The sequence below is a fragment of the Pteronotus mesoamericanus genome, unplaced genomic scaffold, assembly GCF_021234165.1.
Source record: "Pteronotus mesoamericanus isolate MK-2021 breed Mesoamerican mustached bat unplaced genomic scaffold, CSHL_Meso_final scaffold_167, whole genome shotgun sequence".
Classification (NCBI taxonomy): domain Eukaryota; kingdom Metazoa; phylum Chordata; class Mammalia; order Chiroptera; family Mormoopidae; genus Pteronotus; species Pteronotus mesoamericanus.
Window position 1 is genome coordinate 38069406 of NW_026555308.1, and position 16436 is coordinate 38085841.

Below are 16436 nucleotides of genomic sequence, written 5' to 3' on the forward strand. Positions count from 1 at the left end.
AATCGAGATTTTGCAGATCTCGATCTTAGAAACAACACTCTTAGACAAGTGACTCTGGGTGTCGTAATAGAGCAGAGCACAGATGTGCACACATAGGCCCATTGTGTCATGTGTGTTAGCACGTGTGCAGTGTACTCTCTAGCAGGATATTTTACTAGCTCTACAAAACAAAGCTTGTCAGGAGCAGTTATTTGTAAAACAAACAAAGTCCCTGATCCGATGGATCTTTGCACAGCCTGTGAGGGGTTCTGCTCCAATACATTCAGATCTTTCTTGGTTTTAGGTGAGAAATTCTTATTTTTCTGGAATTTAGCAAAGCTAAACTATTTATACCCAGGGCTAAAAGGAAGCATATGATACCTTGCTTGCTGGTGTGATCATTTAGATAGAGACTTCCTCCTTATGAGTTGTTTTTGGAGGACAACCAAGGAAGAATTTACACATGAAACCTGGTTCTTTGGCGCTGCTGTGACTATGAAATATGTTTAACGTTAAAGCCAGATTTTTCCTGGCTTAATGGCCGATCAGTCTTAATGGCTTCAGGAAAAATGTTCCAAAGTGTCAAGCAGCCACTCCCAGTGGGGACAAGGTGGGTCAGGACTGGAAAAGACAACGCTGCCTCCTCCAAAAACAATTTCTGCAGACTTGGAGACAGTGTTTACCAAGGCAAGGCAGCCCGTCTGGAGGAAACTCGCTTTTCATCAGGGATGAGGTGGTAAGATGGTCATTCATCCAGCAGCAAGGAATTTTTAAATGAGAATCAGGTTGTTTGTAATCTGATTCTGAAACTTTGAGGAACCAGTCCACAGGTTGGAAAGGTTAGATGGAACTGAAAATAACACCCTGGCTCATGGATGTCATAGGCCAAGCCCTCTGCTGCCTGTTTTCTCTGCCCCTTACTTCAGTCAGGCGACTTGGCTTCTCCCAAGAAGTTTGCAGTGTTGGGAAGTCTTAGAAGTTTCAGACTTCGACTCACTGGAGGGCTGTCTGAGCAATCCTGTGCTTTCTCCCAGGGAGCTGAGCCTGGTCAGGTGAGACCTGTCTGCGAGTGGTAGCAGGGCCGAGTGACCGAGGAGTCTATGTAAAATCATTCCAGAACTGTCCTTGGAACGTAACCAAACTTGAGAACAGGAAAGGTGATTGTTCCCCTTCACTTTGTGTTACTTTGGAATATTTTCCTCAAATTCAGTTCAATAGTTTTCAGTCCCCAAAAGAGACTTGGGCCGTAAGATAGACTTAGAAAGGCATTGATCTACCACATTTGTCCAAAGTGAGCTCCCATAATTGTTGGCGTTCTTGAACTCCTTTTCTGGGACATAACAAGCAGGCTTTATTTTCTAAACAGACTGTCTTCTCTGGTTAGGGAGCTTTGGGGAGGATGGTCAGAGGTGAGGCCTGAGCCGAGGCAGGGGCCCATGATGGAGGGACCTGGGCATGCAGTGAAGGGGCTGGAGCTCACCCTTGAAATGTGCCTCTGACTATTTCTTCAGGATAGTTTCTCAGAGTTGCCTGTACCGAACTACCTTTAAGGCTTTCTCTCGGTTGCCAATTTGCACCCCTTCCTGTACCTGAAAGGTTTCTTCATATCCTCTACAATACTGGGTATTTTCTAATTTTTAAAGCTGTGCCAATTCAGGTGACTAGGAGTCAAACAAGTGAAATGATTATATGTGAGCTTGAACTTTTCTACATATGTGTTGTTGGAGGCTTGCTCTCTACAAGCCACTGCCAGAACTTTTATACCACAGGGGCCTGGGTGGGGATGGGTGGAATTCTGTGGGGGCACCAGGGCAGCTTAGAGAGAGGGGTTCTGTAGGCAGCTGGGGTTCACAGTTGCTGGAGGAATGTTTTATGGCTGTCGATGTTAGGTTATCCTCCTCATGCCTTCACCGTATTTAAAACCAAGTTTACTGTTGTAGAGAAACAAATTGTGTCAAAACTATAAAGTGACAACAGCAAAAATGAAAAAAAAAATCTCAGGCTGGTAAGATTTGGCTAAAATAGAAGTCTTGAAAATGCAACCTCATTTTCTTTGGGAAAGAAACACTGACTAGGTTCTTCCTGGTGAAGTTGGGGCCTGGCCGGGTAGCAGCTGACAACTCGCTCTTCTGGGTGGGATCCCCCTGATTCGTGCCCGTGTGTGTCCTCGGGGGACATTTGGGTGTGGCAGTGACACTTTCAGGAGAGCATTCTTGTTCTCTTAGCCGCCTATGCTATGCAAGACTTTGATCTCACAGTGGCCCCTGAGTTAAGTCTAGACGTGAGCTATGTGCGTGCTGTGTCAGACCTTCATGTCTTGAATGTTGAAGTTTTTGTTTTCCCCTCAACTTTTTATTTTGAAAAACTTCAAACTTACATAAAAGATCAAACAAACCCCTCTAAACCCTTTGTCTAGATGCACCAGTTGTTGACATTTTGCCACATGTGATTTGCACACACTCAGAAATATTTTTTTCTGAGTCACTAATTCATTAATGGAAATGCATAATATTCTCACAGCAACATGATAATATGTGTCAATATTCATAATCTTTAGACTCATTTATTTCATTTCTAGGAATGTAAGGGAAAATATCTGCAATATGCCCCCCAAAATTATGGTGTTTCCATAGAATGAATTTTTGGTAGTCATAAAAATCATAATTTAAGAAATAAGTGTGAAAAACCACAATAAAAGTATTATGTAAAGCATCATCCATGCATTCATAGAAAAAGATGTAGATACATAGTTAATATGCTAAGAGTGGTAAAATGAGGTTGGAGGATTATGGATCATTTTTGTAAGCTTCTTTGAACTTTTCTATTTAGCACTTTTATTTAGAATGAACATTTATTATTTCTTTTTAATAAGAGCCCTTTAACAATGTTCTCAAAAAAAATCCTTTCCTCTTTCTCTTCCCCACCCCCGCTCCCCGTACTCCTAGGGCTGAGAGCCTGGCTCGATTCTTTCACTCAGTCCCGGCCGCCCCGACTCCAACCCCACTCCATTTCTGTTGGGAATCCCTACCTGTTTCCGTCTCTTTCTCTCCCCCTGCCCCTCCTCCCAGTTTATTGAGATAATTGACATACTACACTAAGTTTAAGGTATAGAACGTAATGACTTGACATATAGATATTGTAAAATGATCACCCACAATAAATTTAGTTAACATTTATCGTCTCAAAAAAAAAGTAAGTTGCAGACATCGCGATGCTTCACCCTGGGTATATCAGCATAAACGTCTTGAGAACAGGAACCTTCTCTCTTATAACCACAGCACCTTTATCACACCCGAGGATTTTAACTTAGCACATTATAGAAAGTCCATATTCAGATTTCCCCAACTGTTCCAACACTGTCTTTTGTTGCTCTTGTTTAATCCAGGATCCCATGAAGGCTCACACATTGTTCAGTTACCACATCTCTTCACTCTCCTTTCATTCCTGCATTTCATAGTAACACTGACATTTTCGAGGAGGCCATGTTAGTAGTTTATAGAAAGTCCCCTAACCTGGGAGGTCTGATTGTTTTTTTATTAGATTAGAGGTTAACATTTTTCATAAGAATGTACATGGATGATGATATAGCCTTACAACCGTGTTGCAGCAGAAGGCTTATACATCAGTTTGTTCATTATTGGTGATGTTGAGGTGTTTTTAAGCTATAGCAACAGTGTTCTTATCCTCTTGCCTTTGACAGACACAGGTACTGTGTACATCACTCAGTGATAACCTCAGTGGACACTCTCTTCCTCCTTTCTTCTCAGACCCTTTGGTCTTCTTGCACTCAGACCTGAGAACCAACTATTCTGTGCTCTCATTTTCTATGTTGTTTAGTTCAGTTTTGCTTATTTCTCATTGGAGTTAGGGAAGGCCTTGCTGCCCTCAGAGTGGAGCCGACTGCTAAGGAGAAAGCACCAGCCCTGCCGGGGTGGTTCAGTTGGCTGTAGCATCATCCATGCACCAGAAGATTGCAAGTTCAATCCCCTGTCAAAGCACATGCCTAGTTTATGGGTTTAATCCCCACTTGGGGTGTGTACATGAGGCAACCAGTCGATATTTCTCTCTCCCTCTTCCCCAACTCTTCTCTCTTTAAAATCAAGAAACAAATCCTCGGTGAGGATTTTAAAAAAAGAAGAAAGCAAGCACCAGCCCCCTTGGTTATTGCTTTAGAGCCACAACAGGCTCTGAGCTGTTTCATCCCTAGGATATCACATCTGCCTCTTAGCAGAACATCTGTGTTGAAGCCAAAAGGGTATGCAGCTCTGTCCTCCACTTGAGTTGTTTTATAAGGCTTTTTTGCAGGTTGTGTTATGCCACGTGATATGTCTTAGATTTGATGATACTTGATCAATGAGCAAGCTAATAAAAACTCAGTACTTTTAAATGTTGACTTACAGAAAGTCTTTCATTTCTTTTACACATTCAAGTCATGTGGCCTTGACTGAGCACCGCTCCATGCCCGGTGTTGTGTGTCTGGGAACAAAACAGGTGGATCAGTGAATGGTCACTGCTCCCCAGGGCTGGGCTTGGTGCCGTCCACATGTCAGTTAATAAGTAATTACAGGCAATGTGGTGCCTCAAGGAAAGGAGTAAATATGAGACTATAGGTAATCAGAGCAGGCTTCTTGGGAAAGGAGATTTCAAGAACTAGATATATGACGTGAATGCCAAGACCCAGAAGTATGTACATTTTGAACCTGCTGCCATATTTTGGAGTAGATTTATTCGTATAAAGATGTGCCGCACAGAATTGGGTGGAGCAGGGGAGGGTTTCTAACACCTAGCCCGTTTAGCTATATTTAGATTTGTGCTAGGGATTGCACAGGGGGTTCAAAAAACAAACAGCCTTTAAAAATGATTCAAGCCCTGGCTGGTGGAGCTTACTTTGTTGGAGTATTGTCCCATAAACCAAGAGGTTGCAAGTTCTGTTCCCAGTCAGGGCACATGCCTACGTTGCAGGTTTGGTCCCTGGTTGGGGCATGGATGAGAGGCAACCAACCGATCAATGTTTCCCTCTCACATCAATGATTCTCTCTCATATCAGTGTTTCTCTCCCCCTCTCTCCCTCCCTTCCCCTTCTCTAAAATCAATAAGCATGTCCTTTGGTGAGGATAAAAAAAGAAATTTTAAGATGATTCAACATGAACCAACTCTGGTATAGTTTATATAGTTTTAAATTTGTATTTATTGATTTTACAGAGAGAAAGGAAGAGGGGATGGCGGCAGGGGGAGAGAGAGAGACATTGACTTGTTCCACTTATTTATGCATTCATTGGTTGATTGTTGTATGTGCCCTATAGGGAATTGAACCTGCAACCTTGGTGTATCAGGATGATGCTCTAACCAACTGAGGTACCCTGCCAGGGCTGCTATAGTTTATTGTGTGCAACTCCAGGGTACGCCTAGTTGACTCTGAGAGAAAAAAGAAGAAAACCAGCCCACCAGGATGTGTTTAACTGAGCTAGAATGTTTATTAGGCTTAATTTTCATTGCCAGGTACGTTTCCGAAGTACATGGGCCTACTCTCAAATGACAACAGAAAAACCCAAGGCTCTAGATTCTCATTAGAAGAATATAACCTGAGCTGTCTTTTCTCCAGCTCCTGTTAGAGCCTCACTGCGAAAAGTTACATTTAGAAAGCACAGCAAAGGCAGGCCTGCCGACCCGCAGAGAGGCAAGCAGCGAACGGTGATGAGGGAAGTGGGCAGAGCCGGGGAGCACCGTGGCAACGCGGGACCCGACGGGGCCAGCTGCTGGCCGCTCCGCAGATTGTTGTCATGTGCGGAGCAGGGCCCAGTGTGGCCAGACCTTCTAATTTTACAAGAATAGTCATAAATTCTAATGGTTTTTAAATGTTGGCAATTCATTCAAAAACTGTTTAAAAAAAAAAAAAAAAAAGCTGTGCCAGCTATCAAACCTTGCCCTCCAAACAAAGCATCTTCGGCTGCAGGTGGCTGATTTGCATCCCCTGGTCGAAGGGAGATGTCCATTTCATTTACTCTTCTGTGTGCTCTCTTTCATCTCTACAGCAAATGAGACAACCGGGAGGCAGGGTGCCAAGACTGTCTGAGCTTAGTTCTTGCAGAACTCCCTTTGCATTGTACTTTAATGGGCTACAGCTTAATTTTAATTGACGGTTTGTATGAGAGCAAAGCCTATGAAATCTGCATATGTGTGAAACTGTGGCTGAGGAGACTGGCAATCCCATCGCTTCATGCCACCTATGAAGTCCCATGTACCTACGTTCTCCTACCATCTATTGCTAAGAGCTCATATTCCCCTTTGTGAAACTGGAACGCTTCCTTCTTCCTGACAGGAGATAATTCATTTTCGCTCTGGCTGCCAGGAAGCTCATGTCATGGCTAAGTGGAACAGTCAGCCCAACAGCTGTTCAGTTTTGTTTGCTTCCTCAGCCTCTCCTTGGTCCTAATCACTGTTTTCCTTTTTGTTTGATACATGCAACCTCAGATTCATCTGTGGAGAGATACTAAGGACCTCTTTTAGAAGAATGTGTGTTTGATACAAATGATGGCCTCTTTGTCTCTGGTTGGGGAGCCACGCCATTACCTTTCCTACGTAAAGCACAGCACAGCCAGGGGCCTGCCTCAGAGTTCCACAGCAAAGGTGCAGTTCAGTGGCAATAAGTACATTCACAGAGCTGTGCGATCGTCACCACCATCTATTTCCAGAACTTTCTCACCCTCCCAAACAAATTCTGCATCCATTAAGTAATATCGCCCCACTCGCCTTAGTCCCCTCAACCTCTATTCTACTTTCTGTCTCTGTGAGTTTGCCTACTCCAGGTACCTCATATGAATGGAATCATACAATGTTTGTCCTTTTGTGACTGGCTTATTTCACTTAAGTTAATTTCTTCAAGGTTCATGCATGTTGTAGCATGTCTGATTCACCTTCCTTTTGAAGGCTGAATCATATTCCATTGTGTGTGTATATCACATTTTGTTTGCCCATCCTTCAATGGACATTTAGGTTATTTCCACCTTTCGGCTGTTGTGGATAATGCTGCTATAAACATGGGTGTACAAGTATCTTTTTTAGTCCTGCTTCCAGTTCTTTTGATTACATACCCAGGAGTGGGATTGCTACATGATAGGGGAGTTCTGTTTTTAATTTTTGAGGCAATGCCATACTGTTTTTCACAGCAGTTGCACCATTTTTTATTCCCATCAGCAGGGCACAAGGGTTCTAATTGCCCTGCAGCCCTTCCAACACTTGTTACTGTCCGTTTTTCTTACATAGTGACCATCCTAATGAGTGTGAGGTAATATCTCATTTCCGTTTTGATTTGTACGCGAGGCACCTTTTGTTCATTCTAAACACACTTGGTCCCTTGTCTCTGCTTATAATGCTCTTCTGACTCCTTAACACCTGTTATCTTTTGTAGAGACTCCAGCTCCCTCAGCCTTTAATGCTGATGTTTCAGTCTCCGGCTGGGGGCCAGATTGTATAGGGTATTGTAGGCCAAGAGGAGGAATTGAGAATGTACTCTTGTCTGTCTTTAGAAGAATACTGAACACAGACTCTGAACGATAATTCCGCCCTGTATTGAGCAGCACTGGTATAGGTTAATGGTGGTGAGAGATGGGTGCTATGTGACGACACTCCATCAGGGGACCCAGAATATGCACCCCTGCCCGCTTAATCCACTTTATCCTTCTGTGAGGCTTCAAACAGGGAACAATGACAAAGGACAGCCAGGTGTCATCGGATCATTAATGGGGCTTGTGCAAAGCCACAGTGCCGATCTCCTTGGACAACAGACTGGAGTGTGTGGGGTTCATCATTCAGTCTGTGTTTTACAGATTGAGCTTCCTAAGACCAAAGAAAGCATTTATGGCCCTCCTTGGTTTGAAGGGAAAATGCTCAATAGCGGTTTGCAGTTTCTATGTTAATTTAAACACCCTCCTAGTCCTCCTGATTTTCCATTCCATACTTGCATCGTATTCTGTATGCTTTTTCCCCATGGTGGTGGTGGTCAGCTGAGAGAAGGAGCTCTGGCATTTGCCTTGTATATCTGCAAGCCTCTCAGGAGTTGAGAAGAGTATTATCTTTCTACCCTACTACTAGCGCAAGGCCAGGCTCAGCGACTGTTTGAAGAATGAGAAAGAAGAAGTATTAGTCATATCCCTACACCTTCTTCCTGCCCCTATAGCCCAGCATCCTCAGAATGCAGCCTGGTCCCACATCTTCAGTGCTGCTGAGAGGGCGGACCAGCAGACATGCGCAGTGCGATCATTGCATGAGGGGGAACTGTGCTAGGGAAATAAATCCATGTAGAATGGCTGAAGGGAGGCATCTTTCTTTCTCATCCTATTCATCATCACTTAATAATGCAAATACAGTACTTCAGGAATGTGTATGGACTTCATTTCAGGGTACCAGGGAATACCTTGAGGTGAATGACCATTCCAAGGAACTTCTCCAGTATATTACCCTGGGATTAAGTGCGCTCTGAAAGAGTCCCGCTGACCTCTGTGGTGGCTGAGCAGGGCTGCTCTGGCTCCGGCGCTCCTTGCCTGGAGTTGGGCGTAGGCACCTGCCCTCTGCCTCCCGAGGGCCTTCTTCCTGAATTGTTATTAACTTGGGCATAATCTGTAACAAGGACGAAAAAAGCTTAAGGTTTCTGTAAAACATGTTGCTATTGACAGAGTCTGTGTTCCTAGTCTTGCAGTCTCTTTAGTACATAATGAGGTGATATTTATTTTTTTCACTTAAAATAGTTTTTGATTGCCTACAGTATTCTATGCTGGAAATATAATGGTGAGGAACGTCAAAGTCCCTTCTTCCGTGGAGCTTACATTTTAATAGTGAAGAGAAAATAAACACGTAAGTCAGATCAGATAGTGATTAATGCCATGAAGAATAATGGGGCAGGGACTGTGCAGGGAGAAGAGATGGAACCCACACTTGAAATAGGGAAAGTCTTGGGGAGAAGGTGGCACTTGAGCTACAACTGAATGATAAGTGGAGATTAGGGTAGAAATCAGTCTTGGCAAAGGAAGCAGCAAAGGGAAAGGAAACCCTGGAGTAGGCAGGAGATGGGCATATTCCAAAGATGGAGAGAAGGCCATGAGTGTGAACAGAGAATAGCGAGTGAGGGTGAAAGCGGACAGATGAAGCAAGGACAAGGTCAGTGGATCTCGCCCTGACTGCACACAAGGATTATCTGAGGGACTTTGAACACTGTCTCAGTGGCCAAGCCCCATCCTGCAGAGATTGTGATTTAATTGGTCCAGGGTGGAGCCTGGACATTGGGATTTTATAAAAGGTTCCCCAAAGAATTGCATTGTGCAGCCTGGGTTGAGAACATCATGTCTTGATCACGCAGAGTCTTACAGACTCCCATAAGGAGTTTGGACTTTAGTTGAATGACAGTATGAAGCCGTTCGATGGTTTGAACTGGAGGAGTCACATAACCTGGCTTATGTCCTTAAGAGGCTCACTTTGAGCACAGGTGGTTCAGTTGAGAAATTGTGGTGGGTTTGGACTATGGTAGTATCAGTGAAGATGGTACTAAGAGGTCACTTCGGGAATACATTTTGGAGGTTGCAGTATCAAGATGGATTGGGTTTATGGTGTGAAGCAAAAGGATGCCCAGGTTGTGGAAGAGTTGACCTGAGTCACTTCAGGTGGTGGATGGATGGTGGTGCCATTCACAGAGATAAGAGAGAATCAGGTGTGAGAGGGCAGGGACTAACTGGGTGGATTGATTGGAGTGAAAGCCTCAGGCTGTCTTCTCTGTAGACTTAGGTGACATACATACAGGCAGCCAAATAAGGTAGACCAAAATATTCTGATGAATCCCGTTTCTATAGGTACAAGTTTTCTAGAAGTTTTCCAAAGGTAAGCACCAAAAGCAGTTGACCTTTTTAATCTTAGTACATGGAACCTGTGATGAGAAGGGAGAAGTGAAGGAGGGGAACGGAAGACATTGAGCTTCTTTCATGTAGGAATCAGGCTGGATATAGGGGAAGAATATGCTTTGAGAGATTGCATGTAGGTAACACCCGTCTTGCTATAAGAATTGAATGGCATGGTGATGCAAAGAATTCAAAGTAACAGGTTATTTATACAAATATGTGACATGAGGGGATTTGTTTCCAACAAAATTAACTTCTAAGCTGTGTCTAGCTCACATTAAGATCGTAATTCTTAAGTTGACCTTGGATACCCAGCAATTACAAGTAACCCAGATTTTTAAGTCAGAATCAAGTTACTAGAATTGCTGACAAGACATTTGCATAGAGAACAATATATAATTCGTTAGAACAGTTTCTTTTAACCAGTGGAAGAAATGAGTTAAATTGTAACAGTAGTGCATGCTGATTAGTTATATCATGAAAAAATCTTAATTATAAGCTCAGTGAGGGCAAGGACTATGTCTTACACAATTTCCATTTTTTAAAATACCTCGTATGTCTGTTAACTCTGGGCTTCTTTGCCTTTTTGGTTTATTAAAAGTGTGAGATCTTTTTTGCTGATACTCTGGAGTCTGTGGTTGCCTGAACAGCTGAGCAGGAAGGTTGACCAGAAGGCTTCTGAAACCCTACCGGCCCCTTCTGGGATATTTCCTTTGTTCTTATTAAAGAAATTCAAGTTGTGGCTGCCTTCAAGTGAAAGCCAGATTTCTGCATAGCATGGCTATGTAGAAAATGACCTTGGCTTTAAACCACTTAAAGGTTCTATATTGGTTCCAGGCCTTAGAGGAATGCCAGCAGCCTGAGATTAGGCTTTAAACTTTGAAATTTCAAGCTATTGTCATTTTGTTTCACTGGAATGGATTTTTTCATGGTAAGCGAAATGAAGAGCATTCATTGCCCACCTGCCCGCCTCACTCATTTTGCCCACGTTCACCCCAGATAACTGCAGTGACCTGAACTCGGAGCTGCAGCGGGTGCTGACGGGGCTGGAGAACGTTGTCTGCTGCAGGAAGAAGAGCAGCTGCAGCCTGTCCGTGGCCGAAGTGGACAGGCACATCGAGCAGCTCACTACAGCCAGTGAGCACTGCGACTTGGCCATTAAGGTAAAGCTTCCCCACCCTCTCTGTGGCTCTTTGAGCTCATGTGGGGAACATGATCGGCTCTCTCTCTTTTTAAGTGTGGTTTTCTCAAAAACCTGCTAGGAATGAGTGAGAAATGCATACGTATAGATTGGGCCACCAGATAGAAGCCGACACCCATAAATTTTTGCTAGGCTGAATTACATTAGAAAAAATCATTATGTCAACAGTCAAGATCACCTTCTTTGCAGCAAAAATGACAATTTTCTTGGAAACTCTTAGACTGCTAGTACTGAACCACATCACTTTAGTGTGGTTCATCATATAGCCCAAAGATTAACTTGGGTGTTTTATTGAAGCTTTATGGCCTCTAGAATATCATTTCAGGAGTTATCAATTCATAGTCCTAACAAGGGGGAAATTCCAGGCCTCAGTGAGTCATGTATCCTGAGCACATTGGTGCTGGGTCTCCGCCACGCCTTTCATATCCATTCATTTTTACCTCTTAAGGACGACAGAAAGAGAGGGATTGGCTACATCTGCACTGGCTCGTCATGAACAATGGGAACGCAGAGTCCTGTTGATCCAGGGCCTCTGGGATCTTTGTATTACTTCACCACAGTTTAGTGACCTAGTAGGAGTAGCCATTGAATGGAGAGTCTGGGAGGGGCCTCTGTAAAGGGAAAATGTGATGTGTTGCTTGGAGAATGCCCTAGGCCTCTAGGCCCAAGTTTCTATCAACAGGAATCCTGGATTGCACAAGAGGTCTGTGGCATCTCAAGGTGAACAGTGATTCATGATTATAACACAGCTGCTTTTCCATCTTTATTTATCTCAATTATTAATACATCATTGATGTGGTTTGGGGAAGCAACCTCTGGTGTTTCTTTGTCTGGAGTCTCCTAGGCCCTATATTAAATTTTAATGTCAACTTGGGTACTAGCCCTGGACTCAGCTTTGAGAGGGAAGGAGGAAGCCAGGGACTTCTGCCAACGAGCAAGGATGGAGCAGGGCCTCAGATTTGAGAGGAAGGACGAAGCACAACATGGGGAAGGTAGCAACACGATTGGGGGAACTGATGGGAGCCACCACGAGTGACATCCCCTTACAGTTTCTGTTTTGTTTTCAAGACCTGTTTCTTACCGCGTCTCTCCACGGCCTTCTCCTCCCACCTACTGATCCCCTCCTCTTCCACGTCATCTGGCTGTGCATCCTTTTCCAAGGGACGAGAAATGTGAATGGAGAGTTTCTGAAAGCAGGCAGAATGAGTTCTTACTTTTTTTTCTTATTTTCTGCATGTTTCTTCTCCATTAATACTATGTTTTAAATGAATTTTTTAAAACTCTCCAAGTATTATTAAGATTCTGCTCTTTTTAGTTCATAGCTATCTTATTAATTAATTAAATTCCTGCTGTCTTAGAAACCTTCACAATGAGCTTCCTTTTTTCTTTGTCACCGAGGTTTATTTTTGTCTGTCTCGTCTTGGGGCTGCACCTCACTCACACCCTCTGAATTCTGACCTGACACGGAAAGCTGGAGATAGTGACATGGCCTCTCGTACTGCTGAGCTGGAACAGGAAGGCCTATAACTTAGGAAACTTCAAGTTAGGTTTTGTGTGAAGTGTGCAGCCACACATTTGCATTGTCGGGATCACTAACTGGCTTCTGTCTGCTGGTGTGTAGTCACCAGCTCTGGAACGTGGATGAAGGAGGTAGACATTGGTGTGGGCAGTTAGTTCCAGGAAGGGACCATGTGTTTGTTACCCTGGGGGCTGCTGGTCACACAGACTAGGACCCAAGCAAGCAACAGAGTCTGATTTGAAAATAGGGAGAGGGGGATCTGGGGGTGTCACTGCCCATGATGATGATTTGCGATGAAGAGGCTGCAAGACCCCCCTCCTCTGTGAACACGTGCTCCTGTGCAGCCTGTTTCCTGCCCCACCCCCTTTTGCCCAGCTCACTCACCTGGCCTGTTTTTGGGGCTGTGTTTTCTAGACGGTCGAGGAGATCGAGGGGGTACTCGGCCGGGATCTGTATCCCAACCTGGCTGAGGAGCGGTCTCGTTGGGAGAAGGAGCTGGCTGGGCTGAGGGAAGAGAATGAGAGCCTGACCGCCATGCTCTGCAGCAAAGAGGAGGAGCTGAACAGGACCAAGGCCACCATGAACGCCATCCGGGAGGAGCGGGACCGGCTCCGGAGGAGGGTAAGCATGCCAAGTCCAATTAGCCTCGGCCTTTTCCTAGGGGGCGCTGGCCAAGAGAAGCCAGCGTGCCCAGCCAAGGGCAATCCCAGGAATTTTATGGCATTTGTAGTCTCGGGAATTGCCATCCCTTTCTGGTTATGAAGTCATTTTTTTTTAAGTCATTCTTGAAAGAAAAGTAATTCGAAAGTGTTGAGGCATGGAGGAAAGACTCTAAAAACAAAAAAACAAACACTGTTCTCCGGAATTGCACATCTAAGTGGATAGTAAAATTATATCAGCCCAGTGATTCTCAAACTAGTCTCCTGGATACGCAGGTCTTCCCCAAGCTCAATTAAATTGTTCCTCTTTTAAGGTCAACTAATAATATTCCACAATTTACAAAAATATATAGAATTTTCCCCTTTGCAGTTTCTTTTATAAAATTCTTTACATTTATAGCAATTATTCTTATAGCACTTACCTATAGTGACTCTAATGAGAAATGTCAACTTCTACCTCAGACTTATTAATTTAAAATAATCATATCTGTACATCTGCATATGTATTTGTTTTGTGTATGTATAGATGTTAAGCGTGTATATGTGTGTGTAATTCCTGGTACTCACGCCGCTGCACCAATGGCTGTGTTGCCTGAAGCAGTTTGAGAATCACTCTGTTTAGGAAATATATCCATTACTAAAGGAGCTGATATTTCAGGATAGAAATGTTTGGCAGAATTATTAAAAACACTCAGTTTTCCAAAAATGGAGTTTTTTCCTCTGAAACCCACAAATACTTCTTTGTTTGGCTGTGAACTTGATCTGTGATTGGACTGGAGGTAAAGCAAGGAATTCTTCAATCAGAAACAGTTCCCTTTGAACTTCACTTTGAATTACGAGATCTACTTTAGTCTCTTTCCCAACCTTGGCGATATTAGAAACTTGCTTTCTAGTTGGGCTCTAACTGGTAGTTTTGCACACAGATTAAGTGGAACCGGAGAGGAAAAAGCACATCTGGCAGATGCCATCATCCTTCATCATTCCTCTCTCTCCCCTTTTAAAATAACACCTTGGAAATAACTTGTTCTTCAAAAATGTGTAACTCATTGTTTTTAATGCACATGTGAGTTTTCTTACTGTTATGTGTATGGAAGAAATTACTATTTTCGAACGTTATCAGCTCTTTTCCACACTTGTGGTTAATGGTATAATTAAAAGGCCAGCATTCCTACCTCTCAGATCTGAACATCATTTTGTCTGAACTCATGTGCATAATAAGGTTGTTTCCAGTACCCAGCTGTATCAGATGCCATTCTCTCGACTTGCATCAGCAGGTGTAAATCATCCCAGTCAGCAAAGACTTTATCTGGGCAAGCTGATGAAATTTGCTCTGAGCTGAGGCCCCCACCACCTGTAACTTCCTGGAGTGAACTCCCTGATCATTATGACTAATGCCCTAATTAGGTGTGCTTGCTCCTTGCATGCACATTCTGATGGTGCGCGTTTTGTGAAGGAAATGTTGGTCTCAGGTGTAATTACATATTGTGGTTTAGAATAAGTTTCCTCCTCTAACTTCAGTTACTGAATCACAAGAGAGCCCTGGATGGTGACCAGCAGAAGATAGAAAGCCAGTCCCCCTTCTTTGAGCATTTTCTCCAACTCTGGAGGTTGGTATTAAGAACAGCAGAGTTCGGTCATGCTTTGCAGCAGGGCTCTGGAGCCTGACCACCTGGGGCCAGAGCCTAACCTACCAAGTCACTATTGAGTCTTTGGCAAGTTACCTAACTTCTCTGTGCCTCGGTTTACGCTTTCCTGAAATGGGGGTAATACCAATACCCGATGCAAGAAAATTAGTTAATAATTCATAATACACCTAGACAACCTTTCTTCTGATCTCACTTAAAGGTAGTTTAAGTTTTACAGTTAATATTGTTTTATATTAAATTTATATAACTTATATTTCAATTGCCTCCAAATAAGCATGCCGAAGAATTCGTCTCTCTTTCTCAACTGCAAGTGTCCTCGGAAATTTGTATACATACTCATGAATTAGATTTATTTCTCTTTATTTCAAGAAAATCGTGGGTCTCAGAGAATTTGTTAGATGCCTTTCAGTGCCAGTTTACTAGACTTTAAATGCTGGATGGCATCCGCCTACCACCACCCATTATATTTCATTTCCCCGAGGAGGCATCCGTTTTTTGTGGTCGGTCTCTTCTGTTCTTCCTCGAGTGTGGAGTGAAGAACACTCTGTGGAGTGACTGAGTACACATTCATGTCCCTCCTTGTGATGTCACATGATACATGGCTGATCTGCCATTGCTGCCTTCATGGCAGCTCTGAATCCACAGTCCATCAAAGTTGCCTGAGAAGCAATTGGGGCCCTTTTTTTTTTTTTTTTTTCCACTGCCCATATTTATTGTATAGACTTTGAACTGACCAGATCAATAGGATTGGTGCTTGCCCCCTGCCTGCAATTAAACAAAGTGCTCTCAGTAGGTTTTCTGAGCCTTGTTCAAGATTTAATTAAATTAGATCTTTCATGTCAGTTAACAGATTGGACTACTTGGCAGAGCAGACAACAGCCAGATAATTTTTATTATTGGTCCCAGCTCATTATTAAATGAGATAATCATTTATTTCTGCATGGTCTGTAACACAACCATTCATTTCCTCACACTTAAAGAAATGGGCTTAATTTAGTCCAGGTAGAATTAATTAGTCTAGAAAGGAGGCCCTTTACTCTTCCTTCATTTGTTCTTTCGTTTTATAAACATGATTGGTCATTTCCTCTGCACCAGGAAGAGGGCTCAGGGTGATGAACAGGACACCATCCCTGGCTAGAAGGATTTTGGGGAGACAGGAGAGTAAGTAGGCCATCACAATGGTATATGTCAAGTGGCAGGGAAGAGTGAACAGAGAGGGTGCCCTGGGTGGGAGCTGATAGGAAGGATGGGTGATGGCAGATCCAGCTCCTTCACACTATGTGCATTCTCTGCATAACTGTGTAGGTCAACTGCCGTGTACCAAAAATGATCAGTATCTTCCCCAGGTTGTTTGGTAAAGCAAGTTGGATGTGACCGCAGGGTCATGAATCTATGTCCCATTGAATAATATGCACTTGACTCAAAAGTGGGCCACGCGAATTCTTTCTGAGATTTTAAGGAAATTCTTCAGAAAGTTCTACAAGTTCATGGCATGAGGTAATGGTAGCAGAGTTCCTTCCTTGCACCACGTGCCCTCTCTGGGTGTTT

The 16436-nt window shown here is 43.5% G+C and overlaps 1 protein-coding gene across 2 annotated transcripts in view; it reads left to right on the forward strand.

Moving 5' to 3' along the window:
* MCC (MCC regulator of WNT signaling pathway) overlaps window positions 1-16436 on the forward strand; it is a 405074-nt gene that overhangs the window by 327330 nt on the left and 61308 nt on the right. For both annotated transcript variants that reach the window (XM_054589958.1, XM_054589957.1), the window contains 2 exons: window positions 10863-11026; window positions 12998-13204. In XM_054589958.1, the coding sequence (XP_054445933.1) occupies window positions 10863-11026; window positions 12998-13204 (371 nt within the window). The remainder of the gene's footprint in view (window positions 1-10862; window positions 11027-12997; window positions 13205-16436) is intronic.